Here is a 24301-nt window from a genome sequence, read left to right on the forward strand (position 1 = left end):
ACTAGTCTAACTAATAATTAAAATAGAGGGCAATTAACTAAATCTTAGACTATATATTGAAGAAAATAACAAAAAAAACTTAAGTGGGGCACATGCCACACGGCCCACACCCAAGCTCTACCTGCGTGCCAGACTCCAGAGACCACTAGACTGCACGGTCTTGCTCTTGTTCTCTCTAGCTCACTTTATTGACTCTAGCTAGTCTCATCTTATATTCAAAGTCGCTTATATATTTTCCTCACGTATTTTTTCCAAAACCAATGAGATTAATTTTTTCAATAACAATAGGTTTTGATATTCAAATCACTAGTTCAATCATTTTAGAATTCATTAAAAAAAAAATCATGTTTAAATAATATATGATTTGTTATTTTAACACAAATAACTTAAAATATTTGATTGGATACCCCCCCAAATTTCAACAAGTACTAAATAAATGACTATAAATATTGTAAAATAAATGGTGTGTTATACTTTTAGTACGTTTTCGAAACTTATTTAGCAATGTAGTACGTTCACCATTTGTAATTGAAAAAGAAGGGTGTGTGAGAGAGAAAATAATAGAGATAGAAATGAGAGTGTGGTATAGGCTTGTGTGTTAGGAATGGCAAAAAAAGAGAATTGAACAGTTGCAAACAGTGGTCCATGTACTACTTTGCCAATTATAAGTAGTAAACGTATTAGTTTTCAAATTAAGTTTTAAAAATGTATGTTTTTTTCCTATTATCTCTAAAATAAAAAGCCTAAGGAAACTTATTATCTTGTTGGCTAAAACGGTAGTGTTGGCTTATCTTGTTTTAAAAATATGAATTGCTAAACAAAAAAAACAAAAAAAAGAATAATATAGAGTGACTTGATCATATATTTTTTATTTTGGATTAAATAGTGACTTAATACTTTAGGTTGGCTGCCTAAAGTAACGGATCTTCACTATACTAATGGTAATGGGTAGCTTACCACCTTTACATTTTTTTTTACCACTCACCAATCATTTCAACTTTTGACAATTCGTCAAATATCCCCAACGGTAAAACTTTGCTCTCTGTCTCTCTCCCTCTCTTTGCCTTACATTATAATTGTCATCCCACTTGTTGCAATAAATATTCCACAAATAACAAGAATCATTCGATTCTCTCCCTTTCATCTTCTTCAATTCACCAAAAAACATGGAAGCTCTAATTCACCACTTCACTCTCCTCTCCGACCAAGCCCTTGTCGACAAAACATTCGACCCTTCAAGAATTGAAGACCTCATGCGTCTCTTCGAAGTCGATTCCTACAAAGCTTGGGCAGCTCTCGAATCCGAACAGCAACAAGAATCTCTCCTTCAAGCCGAACTCGAACTCGATCGGTAATAATTTTCTCCCCTTTATCTAATTTCAATATTCATAGATCTGGAGAGAGAGAGAGAGAGAGAGATCTGATTTTTTTTTTTTTTCATGGTTTTTTTGTTTTGGGTAGGGATATGGAGTGGGGGATGGAAGAGTATCGGAGAACGTTGGAGGAGATGGAGAGGATGGAAGCGGCTGAGCTCAAAGAGCTTGAGGAGAAAGCAGAGACTGCTAGGAGAACTGGGAACTTAATGGAGAAAGCGGCGACCATAGCCGCGAAACGGCATATTGCGGCGGCGATGGGATCAGCGGCCGCGTCGATGAGATCGGCTTGGAAGACTGCAGCTGGGAATAAGGTTCATCCATCTTGATGATGGTAGTGAGGAATATCAGATAAGATGACGCCATATCACATGAAAGCATTGGTTCCATCCCATGTTATTAGGTGGAGAAGAACGTTTTAAATAAATAAACTATTTCCTTTGATAAACATATCTTTAAGGTTATTTTTAATTTGCTGAAGATAGTTTATGTCCTTGTAATTTGTAATCATTTATGTGATTATAGGAAGTCCTGAAGAAATGTGCCGTAGGGGTGAGCAAAATCAGCGCAACTCAGCTTACCTCATCACATATATTCAGATATTTTATGATCCAGCTTATTTATCATATGAATTTCATATAAATTTGGATTCAGATAGAATATAATAATAATAATCTAAAATTTAAAATGTAAAACATTTAAAGAAAGGATAATATGATAGAATGACCATGAATATTAGTAAAATTTTTGATGTATGGATAGCCAAAAATAAATCAAAGGTAGCGTGGGTTGATGTATGCTTACCGAAAGATGAAGATGGGCTGGGCTTATGTCTTTAAAGAAAGGTAAACAAGGTTACCTGCTTAAAACTTCTCTTGGTCGATAAGTGAAAAATCGTCTCTAGGATCTCTTGGATGTGGAAAAAGCTTCTCAAATACAGAGATTTAGCTTCAGGTTTTGTCAAGCATGAGGTACAAAAGGGTATAATAGTTTCTTTTTGGTTTGACGTTTGGTCACCACTTGGGCAACTGTTTGAGATCATTATTAGGCATAGAGGCTGCAGTGATATGGTTATAAATCTTCACGCCACAGGGGCTCTCGCTGTGGAGACGCATCGATGCCACACGGCACAAATAATCTCAATCCAATCGAGACTGGTTGATCAAGCATGCTTCACCTAAAAACTCTTTTTTGGTTATGCTCAGTTGGAATGTTAGTATCGACTCTTCTTGTGTCCTCTGTCATGAACCAGTTGAAAATAGCATTCACTTTGTTCTTTACTTGTATAGAACAGGATAAAAAAATTCATTTTCTTTTTGATTTTTGAATGGTTGGGCATGTGCTTACGAAAAGATCACACATTAACACCAATTGATCAAGTTTTAACAAAAATGGAATGGACCGGGAATTAAAAAAATTATTAGGATTTTGGTTAAGTAACCCTTTAAACCGAAGTTACCAAAAGAAAACACGATAAAGAAAGAAGATATTCTGTTTGTTGGTGCGCAAGAAAACAGTCTAGGGTTTAAGGGTTTCGGTGGGAGAATGTGAGACATCTCGCACGGCAGTAGACAGAGGAAGCTAAGATTTTTGTTTAAAAATTTTTTTCCCAGGGAAAGTAAATAAATTAGTTCACTAAGAACCCAAAAAAAAAAAGGGAAAAAAACAAATAGAATAGAGTTTTCTTTGTGTACAAAAAAAGGTAATATTCGGAATCATCCGATTATGGAAAATTTGAATAAGGGAATCAATAAGATCCATAATGGGAACACACAGAAAAAGGTAAAAAAGGAATATGAGAAGAGAGAGAGAGAGTTATTAGTATAAATATAAAGAGAGGAAGCTAGCTTGCAAACAAATCTCTGTGATCTTTGTCTGTGTAATTCGCTTTCTTTCTTGTAATATTGTTTCAATATGGGAGGCAAAAAGCATAAGATTGACATTGTTGAAATCCAAAACAAATCCGCAAAAACGGTTGCTTTCACCAAACGCAGGAACGGTCTCTTCCGTAAAGCTTCGGAGCTCTGTCTCCTCTCTCCCGACTCTCAAATCGCAATCTTGGCTACTCCTCTCTCTTCCAACTCTCACGCTTCTTTCTACTCGTTCGGTCACTCCTCTGTCGATCAAGTTGTCTCCTCTGTGCTCCAAGACCAGCATCCACTTTCAGCAAACCAATTAGAGAACAGGTCAGGGTTACGGTTTAATTGGTGGGAAGACCAAGGTTTTGACATGTCGGAGAACGTGGACGAGTTGAGAGAGGCGGTCGATGCGGTTTCTAGGATGTTGAACAATGCGAGAGTCCGGTTAGATGATGCCGTGAAGAGCAATCAAAGAGATGGACGTTTAATGATTTGTAACGAAGAGACGAAGACAACGAATCAAAATCACATATTGGAAGGGGAATCTTCTGGCTCTGCAAGTACTTTGTTGGTGAACGAGGAAGATAATCTACACTTCGATGATTTTTTTACTGATTTCAACATTGATCCTTTGATGTAACATGTCCGGCTTAGCTTAATATATAACGTAGCTATAGCGGTGCATTATTTTTAATATATATTTTTGGTTCTTTGATTGGGGAGTCATGCTACCAAATACAATTGACGAACGAACGATTATGCATGTTTACAATAAAATAAAATAAAAACACACAAATCGTCTTGGAAGTTTTTTTCCTGCCTTGTTCAATCCATCCCTAATGGTACTGATTTATATCTGCTTAACCAGTAAGTTAGATTAGAAACTTGTAAAGGTAACCTGAAAAAAAGAGGATCAATAGTATATCAATACTTCTTATAATTACATATTAGTCCATTATCACGTCGTAGCCACTCTAAAGCACGAAGTCTTTCTTGGCATGCCAGAAACCATCTCCGGTTTTGAGGATGCATAAGTATATTTTGCCTCAATAGTCTCTAGTACACATTTTTTTTTTTGTTGTTTTTGATTCAGCCAGGGTTCTAAAAGATATTGTGTATGTATGCTTTACTGTTTTTTGCAGTCTCTAGTAATACAAATTAGTAAAGCAGAATATCTGCCGTTTCTGAAATGCTTTTTACAGCAGACCCGGAAACTCAAAACGAAAATGGAACTGGCCTATTCTATATTTTTTTTGTACATTCAATCTTATTTCAAAAATGGTGATTAGTACATATCTATCGTCAACCCACCTTAGCAGTAGCTAAATGGTGAGGCACAGTGAGAGAGTGAACTCATGACAATAATACACGAAAACTGATTTAAAGTATAAGATCCTAAATGTTCGTGTACATATAAATAAGAACGTTACGAGCCAGATCCCTCTTGAGTATTTTATGGCTTATGAACAGGAAAGAATAATATCGACCGAGTCAAATCATGAACCATCATCATCTGTTTATCTCTCTATGCTTTTTCTGGGAATACCTTAAGGAGGAAATCGATGAATCGCTTAGAGTAGAGTGTAGGCTCGATGGCTGAAATTGTCATCGGATCATATTTCATAGATTTGCAAGTATGTTCCACTTTCTTCTTCATGTTGTACTCTTGGAGGATGTCAATGATGCCCATGTATACAACCACATCGTACACTTCAAATAGCTCGACTGTTCCCGGCTCCTCCTTGTCTTGACCGAGTTTGTGGTGGGCTTGAGCCGGCATGTTCACTCCTAACTGCACCCGGAGCCTGAATTTGATTCCAAAAGGTATGGTTGGTGACAATTTCGTAAACTGGAAATAAGGTTATTGGACTGTGATCTTGTGGACTGAACTTATGTTTTGGCAGGAAGTGACTAACCTTGCAGTTCCAGGTAGAATAAGATCAACTTCTTGCTCGCCAACAGAGAATGCTCGTAGTGTGCTACCTCTGATGTGAGGACCCGGGGCGGTATTAACGGAATTGGGCTCGTGAGTAACCATTAATAGTCCTTTTGGAGGATTGGAAGGTTCACGTGGCAAGCTGACTGATGAAACACAAAACAAAAAACAGTAAGAGACACAAACCCATGACATGTAGTCTAGTTTACAATGACTCCATGTGTGAGCACTAGAACTACTGTGTGTAGTAAGAAACTGATCACCTGATTTATCTAAGTGAGTGAATGACTATTTTCTCTAAACTAAAAAGATATATATATATTCTCTTATAGAATTGAGGCCTACCGTCAACAGAAGCATCACTATCACTTTCTTGATCTGACATTTCATTGGGAGGATCCAGGATATCAGTACGTGGATCGGGAGCTCTAAAATGTAATCCCAAGAGAAGACTGTAATCAAGGATTTGAAGAGATTCCAAGAAGGAACAGTCTAAAATTATTTGCCTGCCATGTGGGAAACAACGAGGTTCCATAAACAATTAGAAAAACACAATTGTGAAAAATACAGCAATTTCTTGTCCTTAGGATTGCAATCAGGATAACATAAGAATGTAAAAATAATGAAAAATCCAAGTTAAAGCTAATGAAAAACAGGAGAAGTATCATACAAAAAAAATCACTAGCAGACTAGAATTGAAGCCATGAAAAGCAGAGCAAACATCTCATTTCCAATGGTATGCGTGGAGACAGCAGTGGCAGTAATACATTTTGTATAATTCTTTGAATCCTAGTTGGTTCACTAGGCTATCAGTCAGGTCTTGCAGAAATAGATTAGTAAGTTTAAACAACAATGAGAACTTGCTCCCCTAAAAAATATATACACAATTTCTATAGATGAGATTTCCCAAAAAAAAAAAAAAACTTGAATTTCCACATGACACATCCCTCACATATTCACCAGACAATAAGTGCTGGAAAATTGCGACGGGCAAGATGTTTTCAGAAACAGTAAGTGGTTGCAGTATGCAGACTTTAGAAAATAGATACAAATGGCACATAAAACCTAGAGGTCCGTAGCAAATGTATAACTAAAATATTATTCAACTGACGAAAGGGTTATTAAAAAACTGAGTAGAGAACTCACTTGAAGAGAGCTTCTCGCAGCAGCTTGTCCATATGAAGTTCATAAGCCAGATCAAGATCTTTCATGGTAGTTTTTTCTCTAATTTTATTCTTTTCTGTAAATCTCCCTTGAGTTGAGCCCTTTAGGTCATAGCGGCGATGAATCTTCAATTCTGTGCAAAACATATTCCCCATGACCACAAATCGTACCTGTCAGAGAATCACAAAGCTCATGCTAAAGAAAAATGAAATATAATGGAATTAATATATAGAAGAGATCAGACTACTTATCACCTTTTTACCCCACTTGAGTTTTATTCTGTGAACTCCAAAAAACTTCGTTATGAGCGTATTTTCATAGTCTCCTACATGTTCATAGTACCTAGGCAACATCCTGAGTAGAACCTATTAGAAAATAAGATGCCCTCAGTCATACATATATATAAGATTATTTGATATACTAATAAAAATACATACAAGGAAAGACAGGCTAGACTATTTGTAGGTAGGTCACATGCATCCTAAAAATATAGCAAAAGAAAAAGAAAAGGAGCACGAATCAGCTAACTTAACCAAAAATCAAGAAGTGTTTATAATATCCCCAAATCACAATTATGCTTACAACAAGCAAGAAAAGATGAAAGCTTGATTTAGTTCTATCAAACCTTCAACTCAGATCTTTTTAGTGTCTTTATCACAAATCTGTCGTCATGAGAAAGGTAGAAGATACTGCCACTTTTTCCAGCAGACGAAATTTCCCTCAAGCCATCATCACCACAGATAGACATCATGTAGTCTGCAGCATCTAACTTGAACATTTCCCTCAAATTCCTATGCCATTGCAAACCATGCATAGTAAATAATTAAAGATCAGTAGTTCGCAGACCTAGCAGACACTTCAACATTTAAATCTTTAACAAAAGTATTTCACATTGGTGTTCAGTTTCCAAATACATAAACGTATTGATACAGACCTAGTATGCTATTATATATGTTCTGATAGAGGCCTAGTGTGCTATTATATTTGCTGATTAAAAGCTTTTTTGGAATAAGCGGAATAAAAAAAAAAATTACCTAAAAACCATAGGGCAATAGTCTTTCCAATCGAAATCAATGGACTTGTGCGGAGGTGTATATTGGGAACCGTTTCTAGGGAAGAACATCATGATTCTGGCTCTTTCACTAAAGTCAGAAGCACGAACTTCCCGCGGAGGCACTGGTGTAATTTTCCCAACAGTATACCTGTGAACTTGAAAAGATTTGTTGTGTAAGAGAAAAACTACTACAAGCATGGTCTGACTGTTTGTATTCTGGTCTGACTCATTAATCAAGTCAATAGTGTGCAGAAATAACTGTGGTTAGGCTACTGAGAAGATCATATGAGAAATGAAGAAAATGTTCAGAAGTGACTTCAATAAAGCTCTCTTGTCATTTTGATAACTAACATCTATTAAAATCGGTTGTTTACCTGATTCCAAGTTGGAGATTAAGCATTAGATAATGGTTCCACCTTCCCCCTAGAAAGCTCACACAAGCGCTAACTGTGACTTCTTTAGTAAGATTCAAAGGTCTAGCCCTGTGTGACATGTCAATAGAACTCATAATTCGTTCTTTGATCAAAACTCCTTGCATGTATTCTCTTTCAAAAACGATAGGGTTCTTATCCCGTCCCTCACTTTGAACAGAATCAACAGACCGTGCAGACTTGGATGAGGGCCCGTGATGCATAAAGTCTCGTGGAGGATAACTGGTACTCCAATAATCATCAGGATACCTTTCAGAAGTTCTCGTCAGTCCACTTGTTGTGGTGATCTCAGAAAGACTTCGTGACACAGCTTTCGAATTCCGTAAATCATCAATATTTATTGTTGAATTATGAGATAGGAGGAAGTTACCAGTGTCATCATAACCAAAATGCCGATGCCACTTTTTCAGAGACGGATGTTTACTTCCAGCAGGATAAAAGACTCCACTCCCATCTTTAAGGCCACGTGACCAGGTCCCAAAATAAAAACCGCCATCAGCATACTTGTAAACTCCAGAGCCATGTCTAAGACCAATCAACCAAAACCCATTAAAGAGATCACCATTAGCCCAGCTCATAATTCCTCTGCCAGACATTTTACCCTTTTTCCAGTTCCCAATGAACCTGTTTCCATTGTACCAAGAATAACTACCACTGCCATCTTGTAATCCTTCTCTCCATGAGCCATCATATACATCCGAGTTACAATACTCTTTCCTACCTAGACCGTGCCTTACATTCATTCTCCATGCTCCAGCATAGACAGATCCATCAGGAGAAGTCAATGTGCCAAAGCCATGAAGGTATCCCCCAGAGAAATCCCCTTCATATTTAGCTCCAGACGACCACATAAGTTTACCTCTCCCGGATATTTTCCCTTCTTCCCAATCACCCTCGTAGATGATTCCATCAGGCCACGCATACTTTCCTTTCCCATAAGGAAGTGTTCCTTTGAGTTGACCAGAATAAACATCACCATTTGAGAATTCTCTCTCTCCAGCCCTGAGGAAAGACAAAAGTACACCCACAGATCTAAGAAATTGAAAATAATTTCTTTAAAAAAAAACAACTAGATAAAGTCACATGGTGAAATGTTTGTTGACAAAGGGAAGAATAATAACACAAACACACCTTGTTTCCATCTTGACAAGAATCTGGCGATTTTCAGAACATAGTATCCATCCTTACATTTGATGCCTTACCAGGTTCAAATCCATCAATCTCAGAGCACATTAGTTATCAGAGTTGAGATCACTTCAGAAACTCTTGAGTTTTCAAATCACAATAGAGATACAAACCAATCCAACTAAGAATTAATCGAACAACAGTCCATTTCTCTGCAACTCAGATCCTTAATTCAGATGCTTCCACACAAATTGTGCTGAAAATGACAGATTTCTCCTGGAGCTAGCATTCACCAATGATTCTGATTCATCCCTCTCTCTCTCTCAAAGCATCCCTTTTCACTTAAAACCAAAAAAAAAAAATCTCAGAATCAAAATCAGTGGCTTCAAACATGGGAAAAATCCTATATTATTCCAATTTTGCCAAACATAGAACAGACCAGATACTCAAAATTAAGAGCACAATGCAACTCACGCAACAAGAGCTAGTAAAATAGCTCATGTATTAGCCTTAATCCGATTAATTATACAAGTAATTAGACAAAGCGAACAAATCACTGAAGTAGAGTATTGAATTCGCAGAAAATAAAAACTGAAACAACAATAGAAGAAACAGAGAACCAAATTGAAAATGAAATCAAAATCAGATCATCTCAGAATAACTCACCGAGATGAAGCTTAGAATCTCTCCCTGAAAGCTGGAGAAGAAGAATAAAGAAGAAGCAAAAGGAAGAAGAAGATGATGATGGAGGAATAAACCCTAAATTAAGCTGTAAAAAGGATGATTAGTCTTCGTCTTCTTCTTCTTCTTCGTATGTTGTTGATAGAGAGACCTCGAAGCTTCTGGTTCAATTCGGAGAATCTCTTCTTCTTCTTCTTCTTCTTCTTCTTCTTCTTCTTTGTATAATAAATGTAGTTCCCATGCACGCTAAGTCCCTTCTCTCTCTCAGTCTTCTTCTGAGTCTACTTTTTTTTTTTTTCCGATCTGTTTGTTTCTTTTTTTTTTTAATTTTGTAAAATTTCGAAAAAGTATTGTTTTTTTTTTCTCTTTATTGCAGTTTTCATTTTTTTTTTTTTTGGGATTGTACGGTTCAGACTGAAAAGGCCTGATAAAGATAAAAATTCATATTTCTTCTTTTTCTTTAAACTTATATATTACTATTTTTTCCTCTTAAGTTAATAAATTATTATTATATACTGTATTACTCTTCATCAAAATTAAATATTTATTAGTATTATTTGCGAACAATCTCTTGTCTTTTCAATATTTTAACACCGTAGAATTTATTTATCTTAAGCAGTCTATAGGTGGTACAATGTTTATGCTATTTATTTTAAAGAATTGTATCTTCATATTCTAAATTATGATAGTTTCTTGGTCAATTATAGTTTTATTTTTTCGAAATAATTTGTCTGTTCTTTTTTGTCAACAATAATTTGTATGTCACATTTACGTTTGTATTGCTCTCTGTTTCTATTTTTTTTTTCTTTGCAATATAAGGCGGTGACATATCAATGACATTAAGTTAATGTCATTAACACAAAACCATTATATTACAAATCAATGAAATTCTATTAAAATTTGTACTTGAAGGTTAAAATATGATTTTCTATTTTTTTCTATGAGTTTGTTTTATTTTCTTATATTTGTATATAGTTTTAAAAAGAAAAACATATTCCTCTATCGTGATTCAGCAGTTAAGTAGTTCATACTTCATACTAAGTTTGGGAAAAGATAGATAAGTACACACATTTTTATACTAAGTACACACCTTTTTTATTTTGACTATAATTGCATGTTTACGTTTTGAATAGCAAAAGAAAATAACCTCTACAAATGTACACGTTCATACTAAATTTGGGGAACTAAGATTAGAGTCCTCTCATTTTTATTTTTATTATGATAGTGAAGTTTTGAATAGTAAAAGAAAATAATTTCTAAAAGTTTTTGGAATACAGAAATCTAATATTTATAAGTTTTTGTTTAATACTACCTAACTATTTTTTGATACAATTTTTTTTTTTTTGTTTTTTTGAGATTGGTTTTGGACTTCTGGCATCTTCCACCTATTATTAATATATAAAAACCCAAAAATATACTACAGTCAGATTGAGACTTTTCCCTATATTGTTAACTTGTCTCATTAGATGGTTTTAAACTTTTTAATTAACTCACATATATCAATTACTTTTTTATTTTTTCTTTAATAAATCAATATCTTGATCAAAACAGACATTTATATCAATTATAAGACTTTAGGTAAGCATATCTCTTCGTATTTTATTTCATTACGAGCTTGTTCCACACCCAGGGGGGGTCACATCTATTTCTATGCATAATACAATTCGTAATGACATATTTTTTGTCATTTGACTTTTATATATAAGAATCAGCCTATCATTACGAAAAAAATATATATATATACGATTTGAATTTGATTATATATGATATTGTGGACTATATTAGCATGGTGCATGCATATGTAGATGTTAGGTACTTTATCAGGTCATTTTAGGTAATAAATATTCTTCTTTTTTGTTGCAATTATTAGATAAAGGCATAAAGCTATATATATATATATATATATATTATTTCCATTTGGTTAAATAATAAATGTTATAGAGAATAATCTAGAGCATAGCAAGTGGAAACATTAGAGAACAATTATTTTAGACAATCAACAAATATGATATAAAAATTAGAATATGTCAATTTATATAGTGTTTATTTGTAATGATTTTCTGACTTTCAAATCAGCATTTTGATGATGAGATTAGTCGGAGAAAAATGAGTTAGATACAAAGACAAAAATAATATAAAAGAAATAAGGTATCATTCACCATCATATAATTTCTTAAAATATGATCAATGCGCTTTTTCCCTAATGAAAAGAATGTTGTATTTGTATATATATGCCATCGAAATAATATTAATATGATATAAGGATCTATATATGATTTTTAATTTACCATGAAAGATAAATTATAAAAATTTATGACGTAAAGTCTGATATGAGATTTAGATCACGAATCGCATTACGGGACATGTTTATCCAACTGTGGATCAGTGGATGGTTGTCATATATATTAGCCAAATTTATGAACATGTCATGCTTATCCTAAACCTAAAACAAATGACGTGTATATATTTTTAATGACACATGTTGCAGATGATGTACGTTTTTTTTGTTTTTTTAGAATCTCTTAGAAGTTGAATGTGCTATATGAGTTGAACTTATTCATGTTGCTTCTTGCACAATAATGGAATCCAGATCTAGTGTTTAACAAAAATTAATGCTTTAGAAAATATTTTAGCAACGTTTTACTATAGGTTTTTGGATTAGCATTATAGCATACGTACATATTTGTTTGTCATTCGATGATATCGTGGCGAGGTTGATTACTAGAGTAGACAAAGTTTTGTAGAGTAGGTCCAAAAATATTTTTTGGCAATTAGTAGACTAGAAAAATGTAATAATTAACCGTAAGTATACGTGTTAAGACAAAACTCGTTTGCATTTGATGCGATTGACGGGCCAAAACATGAACCTGAATTTTGAATCTGTCGCCGCGAGATATTTTGATAGGAACATATAATTTAAAATATAGAGGTGGATGGTGTAATTGGTATGAATACAGATATGAAAAATCTGGACTTAACCTAACATGGCCAGACAAAAGAAGACAAGCATTGACGCTTACGAATATTATATTTTAGTTTCTTTATCACGATTTGTTTTGTTCAACGTTCGAAGCATCCAATGAACTTTCTAAAAAAGCTATAATTAATTGTAAATTTGTAAAATCATAAGCGTCGCTCATCATCGCATGCGAGAAACGTAACTACAGTACAAAAAAAAACGAAATCCAGCGTTGTGGTTGCTCATCATCGTCTATGAGAAATAGCTAGAAACCAAACAAGAAATTGACATTATAAAAACTTTGAAATGTCTAAAATTATATGATGCATTAGCTGTCATAAGAAATATACATGAAATGCGACAGCGAAATAAAATTATACTCTTCTCTTATATCAATTAGATCGTCTTATTATTTTCTTCAATCAAAAAATATTGTACTGAAAACAAAGACCAATTTTTGTTGGTTTTGAGGTCATTCTATGGCCAAAATGTAAAAGATTTGTGGAGAAGATTTTGACTTTGTATAAATATTAAGAGAAACTTTTAAATATTTTAGAATGGATCCTAATTCGTTTGTAGGAAGAATTTTCAGAAAAAAAAAAGTTAGAAACCTTTCTAAGATTTTTTAATGATATTTTCAAATATATTTAAAAATTTTGGTATATCATAAAAAGAACCAAACCATAAAGTGATGTTTTACGGAAATTTCTCTTAAAAAACACTTCTCTTTTTTATATTTTGGATATCATCGAAGAGACATCCAAAATAATATCACGATCATCATAAATAGTGTATTACTTCCTTTATGTTAACTCGTCCATAAAATCCCTATCTGCTTTTCTCAAAATTTGCAGTTTGTACGAAATTCTTTACATTATGTTTTATTTATTCGTCGACATATACATCTACGTACGAACAAGACGAAAACTCTAAAATTAAAAGGAAACGTTAAACAGTTAACAAATATCAATATTCCTTTTGTGATATAATAAACAATTATCTAACACCTTCAGAATTTGCTTTAAAAGTCTAAACAGGTTAAACAAGAACAGTAATACTAATAGTTGTTGAGACAAAAAGGACGAAATAATGAATTGAAAACAGAAGAATTGCATGTGATTTTTAAAAGAAGAAAGTAATAAAATAGGAGATGATGTGGTTGTCACGTAACGCACATCGAGACAAGCCAAAAAAAAGTGGTGTGTGTGGCCCTTCTTCTGTTCTCTTCTACCTTTTTTATTTGTCCATCTCCTTGCCGTACCCCTCGTTGCTAAAGTATCAAAGATCTAATTACCTTCTTTAATTATCTTTTTAAGCTATCATTAACCTAGTTTTCTTTTTATTAGTTAACTCTCTGCATGGATCTGATTCGTTCCCCATACACCACACGAAGAATCGATCCTATCCACGATGACCCATCTCTAAAAAATCAACACATGTATTTTTCTTTTTTATCATAGTGATTTTCAATCTTTGCCTTATGGATTCGCAATTCAAGATTGCATAGTGGATCTTTGTCAGCACAACACAACAGTTGAGCTTATGATTAGAATGCGAATCTACAAAACTATCGACATTTATTAAGCTTTTAATGCTAGTTATGCTATGAGGGTTTCAATTTCTCGAGTTAAGGTTGTAATAATGATAGCACAATATTTAAAAATTGATTTATATAACAAGCACTATGTATAATTAAATGCAGAAAGTATATATTTAAATAAGAGGGAGGTTGCACTTAGAATAAAATAAAAACATAATAACAGGAAACATAGAACTGTTTAAGAGAATAAATACTTTTAAGTTTGCCTTTACTAGGGCCCTAGCCATTATTATCTCTTCAAATTCACCAAAAAGAAACTTATTAGATTTTTTTTCTCCTTTTTTAAATATTTTTTATCATTTGTCAATGTCACATCACCTATCATCTATCAAACTATCTCTCTTTTTCCACCTCTCGTCCTTTTTTTTATTCATCACTTTCATCATTCATTCATGCATCTCTGCCCTCATTCTCTATTTTCTTCTATATATCTCTCTAGTCAACCAAAAATTGCCTTAAGGAAACCAAAAGAGAAATCAAATTGAAAAGGATGTAAAATTTTGTTTTTTTAATCGGGGCCAAAACCAGCGCGACGGGCTTCTTATGTTTTTTCTAAAGAATACGTAATATCATATTTTGGAAAAAAGTAAAGTAGTGATCGTCGATTGTTTGACAAAAAAAATATTAATTGAACTAAAACAGTGGGTCAATATGGTCACAGCCTCCCATTTTTGAATATATATGCTTATAGATTTCAACATTTGAATACACTGAAATAGTTTTTAAATCAATTCATATTTTTCACATATATATATATATATATATTTCAAAACATCTGGTTTTGTAAACTAACTTGGTATTAAGATTAAGATAGAAAGTTTTAGAAGATAGACTAACCCAAACCAAAAAAGAAACTGGCATTTATGAAAAAGCATGGTAGTTAATGGAACGAACTAAGTTATTGTTTACTTGACAGAGTGAACCATATTAAAGGTTTTATTTAAGAAATTTGACACTTAGATGGTTTAAGTTGGGAGTATAATAATTTGAAGGTTTAAATCTGGAAGTGATTGTCACTTTTGTCAGTTTGTGGTTTTTTATGGGATTTTTTTTTATTATAAAATTATATCAGTTACCATAGTTGAAAGTTAATATTTAATTTGTTTGGTGATTCATGCATTTGATTTATTTTTTCGAGTCTTTGCATAAATAATCTTTATAGCTATGTGTTATTTCTACAATATCATGGCAAAAAGATTGAATTGGGGTTAGACTAGTAATATTTGGGATGCTTCTTCTAATCATCTTCTACCGGTAAAGCTTGGTTGTGTCAAAATGTATAGTTTCGGACACAAGAAAATAAAAACAAAACTATTAAACCCATTAATCATAATGAAGCTATGGTTTCTAAAGATTAATGGGCTTCGAATATCTTCATAAATAAATCATTCTGTATTATCTACTACTCCATTAATCATATGCTCTCGACGAAGATATTATTTGCATTTTACGTTTTTGTTTGGTGTACTTATGAAGAAAGCCTTGGACATCTCTGTTTCACAGCAGGAAGTCTCATGATCTTGAAAAGGATTCTTCAAGAAGCACGGAGTAAGACAAATGTCCTATGAATGATTGATACATGTCAAAATTGTTTCAAACATATAGAATCCTGAGCTCTTTATTTGTTTTTTTTTTTTTTTTTTTTTTTTTTTTTTTAGAATTTTATGTGTCAAGGACAAGGAAAACATTTTGTGGACTCATATTGAGTGGCCATGAATGATATGGTCAAGTAAAGATAAGGGATAGTGTATGGACCGGTAACTACTGTTAGGTTGACTTGATTTCACTAGAAAACGTACTATCTTCCAATCCGTCGGTCCCTTAATTTAGCTTCAAACCAACATATGAAAACAACTAATTCAGTTTTTAATATTTTTGTCAAAAATTGAGTTTGATCAATGGTGGAAATCTAACTCATCTTAATACTTAGGATATTTTTGTATGATCTTTCCATTTTCAAATTGCTTGCTTTTCATTCCCAAACATTCATTTTTTTCCCAAAAAAAAATCGTTAAGTCCTGCTCCGTCTTAGCTTAGCTTGTAGTCCTGTTTTGTGTTTACTTTATTTTTGTTGTTGTAATTTGGTCTTTTCCTGTTTATATATATTTCTGTAACATTCTGTCAAAAATTTGAAAACAACATAAAGAAACATCTTGCAAAAGATTATTTTTGTGTCAATATATGTTGTATTTGGAGTAACGAACAACAAAACTCAAATGGCCCAACTATAACTGATAAGCCCATTAAGTATAGTAAGCCCGTTTACATCAAATACTATGTTCAAATTACAATAATACCCTTAACCTTCTTCCTCGTGCTAGAAGAATCTTCTTCTTTCATAATTTTTAATTCATCCTCCATTAGAATCCCTTAGGGTTTTTTTTTTCTTCACACAATCAGACTCGGCGAATCGACGAAGAGACTTCTACGAGTGGATGATGAGTTACGAAGGTAACGGAGATGGCGTCGCTGTCTCCACCGCAATCAACAACAACAACAGCAACAAAAACGAGGACTACATAGCGCTGAAGAGTTCGCCTTTTCAGTCCCTTGGTGGCGAGGAGGGTCACGAAGACTCCAAGTCTCGAGTATGTACACTTGATCCTTTTTAGGCTTCTGTTATGTTCGGAGGGGTAGTCAAGATTGTCCTCCTCTTTTGTCTTACTCCTCTTCTTTTATGTTGTAATTGTAATTGGGTACAAATTTCATCTTCTGCCTCTTTTGTTTTGTTGAAATCTGGATTTGATACTGTGATTTAAGGGATTTTTCTGAACTTAGGCGATGGTTTAGCTTTGTAAAGAGTTGAATTTGAGTTTATATGCGTTGGTTTGAGCCTCTGGCTTTATAGACATTATAGTATCATGTCAAGTGTTCATATATGCTCTTTCGAGTGATATTATATACATTTTGACATTTGTTTCCAGGAGGAATCTGATGATCTTGAAAAGGATTCGTCAAGAAGCAAGGAGAAAGACAAGGAAAATGGACGTGACAAAGATAAGGATCGTGAAAGGGAGAAGAGCAGAGACAGAGATAGGGAGAAGAGCAGAGATAGAGATAGGGAGAAGAGTAAGGATAGGGAACGAGACCGCCATCATAGAGATCGTCATAGGGACCGTAGCAGAGAACGTAGTGAGAAGAGGGAACGTGAGAGAGATGATTTGGATGATGATCATCATCTTCGTCGCAGAAGCCGAGACCGTGACAGGTACTAACTGTGTGTTGCTATTTCTTTTCAGGTTTTAGATTGTTTTATTTTTAATGTTGATGGTGTCATCATTTATTTTATAGGAGGTCTCGCGATCGAGACAGAGAGGAGAGGCACAGGCGACGGTCACGCTCTCGGTCAAGGAGCCGCTCTGAACGTAGGTCAAGGTCAGAACATAGGCATAGGTCTGAACATAGATCACGTTCTCGCTCACGATCACGGTCAAGATCAAAGAGGTACCTGGTTTCTCTGTTATTTTTATTTGTTATAACAAATTCATTTTGTGGCGACATTGCAATGTCATACATATCATATCAAATAAACTGTATAAGCTGTATTGATCTAGATAAAATCTATATTCTTGAGGTTTATTTGCAGTTGTATTATCATATTTGGGAATATACTTATGTACTAACACATATATTAAGTGTGATCTGGGTTGTTGTGTTTCTTAGGTTTAGTTGAGGCATTATTTTTTCGTAGTTGCTTCGACTGATATCTTACCGCTTATTTTTTGCTCTTTCAGCAAGAGGGTAAGTGGATTTGACATGGCGCCCCCTGCTTCTGCAATGTTAGCTGCTACTGCTGTTGCTGCAGCAGGTATATGCTTCATCATCTACTCAACATTATTATATTTCTTAACTGCTTGTTGTTTTTGGTTTTACGTAGTTTGGAAAGATCATAATCAATTACACGCTGTGATCTTGGTAAGCTGCGTTTATTGTTTACTCGTGAATAGAGGACTTTAAAGTCTTACTTTTCTTCGTAGGAAGTCTTGTTATTTTTGTTGCCTGGCGAAGTGGTTTTGGAACTGAAAAGTTTTTTGTTTTGTCTTTTCTTTGGTGGTGTTTGTTTGTTTCTGTGTCTTGTCTTTTTGTAGTAAGAAGGCTATGTTGGGTTAGTTGCCCCATTATGCTGACAATGAGCCGGCCTCTCTAGCTTTAATTGTACAAGGAGGAATCAGTGCAACGGTTGTCATGGGTATTTTTCATCTTCAACTGGCAACTATATGCCTGTTTTCTAGCCTTACAAATTTTGACAACTCGAAACGAATACAGCATTAGACATTTCATCTTAATATTCATAAGTTGTTGGGATATTTTTGCTGGTAGGAAATTGTTATTTGTAGCTTTGTACTTATTGGTAGGTCTACTCCTCCGGGAAACATAATAATGGTCTAAAAAACAGTAAATGACACGTACCCCATTACCTAGCAGGCCAGGTTCCTAGTGTCCCAGCTACTGCTACTATTCCAGGGATGTTCCCCAACATGTTCTCCATGGCCCCTGGTCAGGTATAAATCCGTACTTTTTGCTTTTCTTTGTTATTTAGATGTTCCTCTTTTCTTCTGTTTGATGCGAACATGCTCATAATTTCTCATATTTTCATTTCATGTAGCAACTTGGCGCTCTTCCTGTAATGCCAGTTCAGGCAATGACTCAGCAGGTAAGATCTATCAGTCTATCTTATTCTTAGCTTCCTCACCGTTTGTCATGATTCCTCTCCTAAAATGTATTATGATCGTAGGCAACTAGGCATGCTCGGCGAGTCTATGTTGGTGGCCTTCCACCAACTGCAAATGAACAGGTTCGTTATTATATGTTTTGTTTTAAGGCTTTGTGACTTTTTGTTTATAATGGTCTAGCTAAGACATTGGCAATATCCATTTTATGAATTACTAAGAATGGGTTTCCATGTTCTAGTCGGTGGCAACGTTCTTTAGCCAAGTGATGTCGGCCATTGGGGGAAACACTGCTGGTCCAGGTAATGAAAAGTTCTTTTTTTCTTTGTTCAAGGTTACTGCCATGTCTAGAACGCTCATCCTTTTTGGGATTTCTTATACATAGGTGATGCAGTGGTCAATGTTTATATAAACCATGAAAAGAAGTTCGCTTTTGTGGAGATGAGATCTGTTGAGGAGGCTAGTAACGCAATGGCATTAGACGGCATTATACTAGAGGTGATTCATTATCTCTTGTACAATTTGGCCTTTATTAGTTACAATCTGTATTGTGCGTACTGAAATCATAGTTTTGAGCATCTCCAGGGAGTTCCTGTAAAGGTGAGGAGGCCAACTGACTATAACCCGTCCCTTGCTGCAACTCTTGGTCCGAGCCAGCCTAATCCCAGCCTCAACTTGGCAGCTGTTGGATTGTCTTCGGGGTCTACTGGTGGGCTTGAGGGTCCTGACCGCATTTTTGTGGGCGGGCTTCCTTATTACTTCTCAGAGACACAGATCAGGGAGCTTTTAGAGTCTTTTGGGCCCCTAAGAGGTTTCAACTTGGTCAAAGACAGGGAAACTGGAAATTCGAAGGGATATGCGTTCTGTGTTTACCAAGATCCTTCAGTAACAGATATTGCATGTGCTGCTCTAAACGGAATTAAGATGGGCGATAAGACACTTACAGTTAGGCGTGCAATCCAGGGAGCAGTTCAACCTAAACCCGAGCAAGAAGAAATCTTACTACATGCCCAACAACAAATTGCTTTTCAGGTGAAGGATTCAAATTCATTTGCTTGATTGTCTGTTTTCGTTACAGTTCGTTTTTGTAAACCTTTTTGTATTCATTCTATCAAGAAGATGACTAATTAAATCTTATTGTAGCAGAGGCTTATGTTACAACCAGGAGGTACTCCCACCAAGATTGTCTGTTTGACTCAAGTGGTTACAGCTGATGATCTTAGAGACGATGAAGAATATGCAGACATAATGGAGGACATGAGAACAGAAGGTGGAAAATTCGGTAAGCAATTCGACGACATTTTACCATAGCACATACTGAGGCTTTTTTACATGGTCCAAATCAACTTAGATAATTCTTTGTTGTGTCTGTGCAGGTAATTTGGTGAACGTTGTGATTCCAAGGCCTAATCCAGATCATGATCCAACACCAGGAGTTGGAAAGGTTCGGTTTCAATTCCCAGAGACAAGGCAACGTCTAGTATATTCATATAGAAAATGCATACTCTAATGATAATATATATTAATGCAGGTATTCTTGGAGTATGCGGATGTGGATGGCTCATCAAAGGCCAGATCGGGGATGAACGGAAGAAAATTTGGAGGAAACCAAGTGGTGGCTGTGTATTACCCTGAAAACAAGTATGCGCAAGGCGACTACGAAGATTGAGCTATCTAATTAACGTCTTCTTCTTAAGCTTTAGTTTGGATCTCTTTTAGCAGCAAACAAGTTTGGATGTTTCTGGTTTTTGTTTACATGTTAAGATCTCTCTACTAAATAGAGATTTGGTCGTATAGAAAATGACTGCAAGAGTATGAATGAATGTACTAGTACGTATCCAGGCACCAATCAATCGTGTGTTTTTGGTTTCATTAATTACTAAAGTTTATTGTTTTTGTCTAAGTTAGAAGATCTAACAACAAGAAGTTATAATGTTATATACAAATTGCATAGCATAAACCAGAAAAAAGGTTAATAAGTCCACTCCATTTGCTCAACCTTCACCTGTTTGTTTGACTTCTACTTTGGAATATGTCATTTCATATCATAAATAAATTAAGAAGGACCAGTTAAATAAGTAGCACCAGTGGTCTAGTGGTAGAATAGTACCCTGCCACGGTACAGACCCGGGTTCGATTCCCGGCTGGTGCATTGAGCTGTGAAGAAATTGGCAAGCGTTGGTTGGGTCCTTCGCATTCTTCTGACTTCTCAGATGACAGCCTCGACTCTGAGCTCTCTTTTTTTCTTTTCTATGCAAGACATAAGTATATATTCAGGTTCATTCCCTTATGTTAATTAGTAACAGCTTGTGGGACGTGGTGGCTTTGAGGCTAAAAGTTTACTTAACCAAGTGTCGCAAGTGGTCATAACCTGGTCCATACTCTTAGTAAAGGGTCCTAGTGCCAACTCTATCTACAGTTTCTTGACACATAGTCTCCTTTTGTCCCAAATATAGAATGTGTTCTAGGCATTTTTGTCTGTTTCAATTTATTACATATTCTCAAGGTTTTATTCATAGTTTCTATTAATTTAATAGTTTAAAACTATTTGAATTAGAGAGTTTTTTTTTTCTATTGGTTGAATTGTATAAGTGATAGAATATTTATTATTTCTTAATCTTTTTCCTTCTAACCAAAAAAAACTATTAAAATTGGACATATTGGATAATGTAACCATAAGTTACACCAATCTCTAGAGGTAGAGACAAGTTTACCCAAAAAAATGTCTTGAAATTGAAGATTCCCTGAGACTTATGGCTGAGATTAAGGATAGGTCTTTGGATGGTATAGTTGCATATATATATATATATATATATATGTATTATCCGGACACAAACCAAAATTCATATTCAAGAGAAGACAACATGAGTTCCTCAAATCCTCTTTCTCTCTCTCCAATGGAATCACACAAAACAGTACCAAGCCACCACGACGAGGCTGAGACAGAGCTAACAAGTTCAAGAAGAATCAGAAACGGTACCAGACCTTATTGCCACCTTTCCTCACATGAAAGGCTCGAGACCGAAAGCTCCATTGATTGAGCACCGTACTGCTGGTTCGTACAACCTCTTCTGGAAGTTTGCCTTTACGCGCAAGAGTTCTTCCTAGCACGGTCCATTGACTTCCTCATTTGTAGCTCCGCAAAGACAGGTACCACTTGGCACAAGGCTCTAACTTTCGCCATCATCAATCGATCTCGCTTGGACGATCCCTCCAACCCTCTACTAAAATGTAACCCTCATGAGCTTGTTCCTTTCATTGATGTTATTAAAGACAGAGGAAACACTCTGTGTTGTTGATTTCATTACTAACGTTTTATTTTTGTCTTACAACTTAAAAGACCAAAATACATCAGATTATATAAAAAATGTATATATAGAAGGAAGCATTCAAAAGCTTAAAGCTTAATTATATTTGGTTTCCTTTACTTCCACTGTAATTTTGGTTGGAATATTGTAGCCTTATAATAAATAAACGAAAAAGAAACAATGAGACAAGTAGCACTAGTGGTCTAGTGGTAGAATAGTATTCTCTCACAGTGCCAAGCCCGGTTTCGAATTGTGGTTGGTGCTTCTTTGAGCTGTGAAGAAATTGGTTTCAGCGTTGGTGGGGTCCTTCGCTTTTCTCTGATTTATCAGATGAGATATGGCCATGTCTGAGCTCTTTTTTTTTATCATTTACTTGGCTTGCGCATGGGTTTACTTAACTAAAAACTTGCTTCTCAAGACATCAGTATATACTTAAACAGCTCGTTGGACTTGGTGATTTTTATGACTAATCCCCTGCTTTATACCTCTAATTAGCTTAGTAATCTGCTTGGAGCTCGTTGATATCAATGTGATATAATATATGTACTATCAAGAGGGTGTAAACACATGCATGAATATACGTTACCTAATCTCTTAGAGATAAGTTTACCCAATAAATGTCCTTGAATTGAAGATTTCCTGAGATCTAATGGCTGAGATTAAGGATAGGTGGCATTTCGATGGCTTACTTACGTTACGTTATATTAGATTATTAATATAAGTGGTGATTATAGCTAGCTTCAAGACTAAACCCAAGCCAAATCTTTTCTGGACACATGCAGACCAGCATTCATCTTTAACATTAAACAACATTAGTTTCTCAAATCCTCTTTCTCTATCTCCAATGGAATCACACACTGTTACCCCGAGCCACCACGAGGTCGAGACAGATCAGCCAACAGAGTTTGAGAAGAACCAGAAACGGTACCAAGACCTAATTGCCACCTTTCCTCACACGACAGGCTGGAAAGCAAATGCTCCGATGATCGAGTATGGTGGTTACTGGTTCATACAGCCTCATCTGGAAGGTTGCCTTTACGGGCAAGAGTTCTTCCAAGCGCGATCCACTGACATCCTCATTTGTAGCTCCCCCAAGACAGGTACCACTTGGCTCAAGGCTCTAACTTTCGCCATCGTCACTCGATCTCGCTTCGAGGATTCTTCTAACCCTCTCCTAAAACGTAACCCTCATGAGCTTGTTCCTTACATTGAGAGCGAATTTGCTTTCTTCCCTCAAGTTGATGTTATCAAAGACAAAGGAAACACTCTGTTTTCGACTCATACCCCGCACGAGTTACTACCAAAATCTGTAGCCAAATCGGGTTGTAAGATGGTTTACATATGGAGAGACCCAAAGGATATGTTCATCTCTATGTGGAATTTCTTCCAAAAGCAGAGGTTAGACTATGGCCCTCTCACTACTCTTGAGGAGTCTTTTGATATGTTCTGTCAAGGTGTTTCTGTGTTTGGTCCTTATCTAGATCATGTCTTGGGGTATTGGAAAGCTTACCAAGAGAATCCAAACCATGTTTTGTTCCTCAAGTACGAGACAATGAGAGCTGATCCATTGCCGTATGTAAAGAGATTGGCTCAGTTTATGGGGTATGGATTCACAGAAGAGGAAGAGAAGAAGGGTGTTGTTGAGAAAGTTGTGAATATGTCCAGTTTTGAGACGTTGAAGAATCTTCAAGTGAACAGAGGGGAAAAAATCAGAGAGGACATTTCTCGTGTTCAATTTTCGAACAGCGCCTATTTCAGGAAGGGTAAGGTCGGAGATTGGCACAATTATCTGACTCCGGAGATGGCAGCAAGAATAGATGCACTGACGCATGAGAAATTTAAGGGCTCTGGTTTGCTTGAACATGATAAATGATCGGGTCTGTATTCAGGGCAATGACCCATCACTCATCCTTCTATGGCTTCGTCTTCTCAGTTTTAATTATATATGGGTTAAGTTATTAATCGGCAAGAATAAATCTCGTTTCTGCTTTGGCCAAATGTACTGCTTTAATAAACAAACTTCGTTGGTTTTGTATCCATTATTCTTCTTTGATAAAATTGATGTGTTTGCAAAGTCTTGATTCTTTGCAAAATACTAGTAGACTAGTAGTATCTTTCTCTTGTTATAAATAAATAATAGT

At 35.3% G+C, this 24301-nt stretch overlaps 4 protein-coding genes, 2 non-coding genes and 2 pseudogenes across 13 annotated transcripts; 7 read left to right on the forward strand and 1 right to left on the reverse strand.

The window, feature by feature from the left end:
• Positions 1–892: 892 nt before the first annotated feature.
• On the forward strand, positions 893–2016 carry LOC104752753 (uncharacterized). 2 transcript variants are annotated; one of them, XR_762013.3, is made up of 3 exons: positions 893–1351; positions 1462–1776; positions 1899–2016. XR_762013.3 is itself a non-coding variant. In XM_010474965.3 (2 exons), exons 1-2 carry the CDS (start codon positions 1167–1169, stop codon positions 1700–1702), a joined length of 426 nt encoding a protein of 141 aa, XP_010473267.2. In that variant the 5' UTR covers positions 893–1166; the 3' UTR covers positions 1703–1913. The 2 variants fall into 2 exon arrangements, 1 of the variants encoding a protein (XP_010473267.2); XM_010474965.3 differs by having other exon boundaries at positions 1462–1913.
• A 1236-nt stretch (positions 2017–3252) lies between these two features.
• Positions 3253–3872, forward strand: LOC104754104 (agamous-like MADS-box protein AGL97 pseudogene; annotated as a pseudogene).
• A 722-nt stretch (positions 3873–4594) lies between these two features.
• Positions 4595–10058, reverse strand: LOC104752754 (phosphatidylinositol 4-phosphate 5-kinase 8). Its single transcript, XM_087492146.1, has 10 exons — positions 9609–10058; positions 8949–9283; positions 7761–8819; positions 7367–7534; positions 6958–7123; positions 6587–6697; positions 6315–6502; positions 5514–5674; positions 5149–5314; positions 4595–5037 (listed from the first exon to the last, which is right to left on the reverse strand). The coding sequence occupies exons 2-10, from the start codon at positions 8957–8959 to the stop codon at positions 4758–4760; spliced, it is 2310 nt and encodes a 769-aa protein (XP_087348272.1). The 5' UTR covers positions 8960–9283; positions 9609–10058; the 3' UTR covers positions 4595–4757.
• A 6438-nt stretch (positions 10059–16496) lies between these two features.
• Positions 16497–20755, forward strand: LOC104752756 (splicing factor U2af large subunit B). Of its 6 annotated transcripts, XM_087492148.1 has the most exons (14): positions 16521–16770; positions 17107–17390; positions 17474–17626; positions 17917–17990; positions 18060–18097; positions 18608–18684; positions 18789–18836; positions 18918–18977; positions 19094–19154; positions 19238–19350; positions 19438–19884; positions 19999–20134; positions 20229–20296; positions 20384–20755. In XM_087492148.1, exons 6-14 carry the CDS (start codon positions 18649–18651, stop codon positions 20519–20521), a joined length of 1107 nt encoding a protein of 368 aa, XP_087348274.1. In that variant the 5' UTR covers positions 16521–16770; positions 17107–17390; positions 17474–17626; positions 17917–17990; positions 18060–18097; positions 18608–18648; the 3' UTR covers positions 20522–20755. The 6 variants fall into 6 exon arrangements, with proteins under 6 accessions (XP_087348273.1, XP_010473271.2, XP_087348274.1 ...); XM_087492147.1 differs by lacking the exon at positions 18060–18097 and having other exon boundaries at positions 16497–16770; positions 18605–18684; XM_010474969.3 differs by lacking the exon at positions 18060–18097 and having other exon boundaries at positions 16497–16770.
• A 178-nt stretch (positions 20756–20933) lies between these two features.
• On the forward strand, positions 20934–21004 carry TRNAG-GCC (transfer RNA glycine (anticodon GCC)). The gene has a single exon. It is a non-coding gene; the product is annotated as a tRNA-Gly (tRNA).
• Positions 21005–21006: 2 nt separating this feature from the next.
• On the forward strand, positions 21007–21088 carry LOC147926082 (small nucleolar RNA snoR114; annotated as a pseudogene).
• Positions 21089–21716: 628 nt separating this feature from the next.
• Positions 21717–24234, forward strand: LOC104752757 (cytosolic sulfotransferase 18-like). 2 transcript variants are annotated; one of them, XM_087490324.1, is made up of 2 exons: positions 21717–21807; positions 23063–24234. In XM_087490324.1, the coding sequence occupies exons 1-2, from the start codon at positions 21717–21719 to the stop codon at positions 24031–24033; spliced, it is 1062 nt and encodes a 353-aa protein (XP_087346450.1). In that variant the 3' UTR covers positions 24034–24234. The 2 variants fall into 2 exon arrangements, with proteins under 2 accessions (XP_087346450.1, XP_010473277.1); XM_010474975.3 differs by lacking the exon at positions 21717–21807 and having other exon boundaries at positions 22901–24234.
• LOC147926083 (small nucleolar RNA snoR114) lies at positions 22430–22515 on the forward strand. Its single transcript, XR_015585578.1, has one exon. It is a non-coding gene; the product is annotated as a small nucleolar RNA snoR114 (small nucleolar RNA).
• Positions 24235–24301: the final 67 nt, after the last annotated feature.

The sequence above is a fragment of the Camelina sativa genome, chromosome 16 (assembly GCF_030686135.1).
Source record: "Camelina sativa cultivar CO46 ecotype springtype chromosome 16, ASM3068613v1".
Lineage (NCBI taxonomy): Eukaryota > Viridiplantae > Streptophyta > Magnoliopsida > Brassicales > Brassicaceae > Camelina > Camelina sativa.

Coding starts and splice junctions, on each gene's coding strand:
- LOC104752753 (XM_010474965.3), top strand. CDS start 1,167: ATGGAAGCTCTAATTCACCACTTCACTCTCCTCTCCGACCAAGCCCTT. Junction 1,352..1,461: donor GCCGAACTCGAACTCGATCG/GTAATAATTTTC, acceptor TGTTTTGGGTAG/GGATATGGAGTGGGGGATGG.
- LOC104752754 (XM_087492146.1), bottom strand. Junction 6,698..6,957: donor TAAAAAGATCTGAGTTGAAG/GTTTGATAGAAC, acceptor ATTTTCTAATAG/GTTCTACTCAGGATGTTGCC. Junction 5,038..5,148: donor ATTCTACCTGGAACTGCAAG/GTTAGTCACTTC, acceptor AATCAAATTCAG/GCTCCGGGTGCAGTTAGGAG.
- LOC104752756 (XM_087492147.1), top strand. CDS start 16,618: ATGATGAGTTACGAAGGTAACGGAGATGGCGTCGCTGTCTCCACCGCA. Junction 19,885..19,998: donor AACAACAAATTGCTTTTCAG/GTGAAGGATTCA, acceptor TTATTGTAGCAG/AGGCTTATGTTACAACCAGG. Junction 20,135..20,228: donor AACAGAAGGTGGAAAATTCG/GTAAGCAATTCG, acceptor GTGTCTGTGCAG/GTAATTTGGTGAACGTTGTG.
- LOC104752757 (XM_087490324.1), top strand. CDS start 21,717: ATGAGTTCCTCAAATCCTCTTTCTCTCTCTCCAATGGAATCACACAAA. Junction 21,808..23,062: donor GGCTGAGACAGAGCTAACAA/GTTCAAGAAGAA, acceptor ATCAGCCAACAG/AGTTTGAGAAGAACCAGAAA.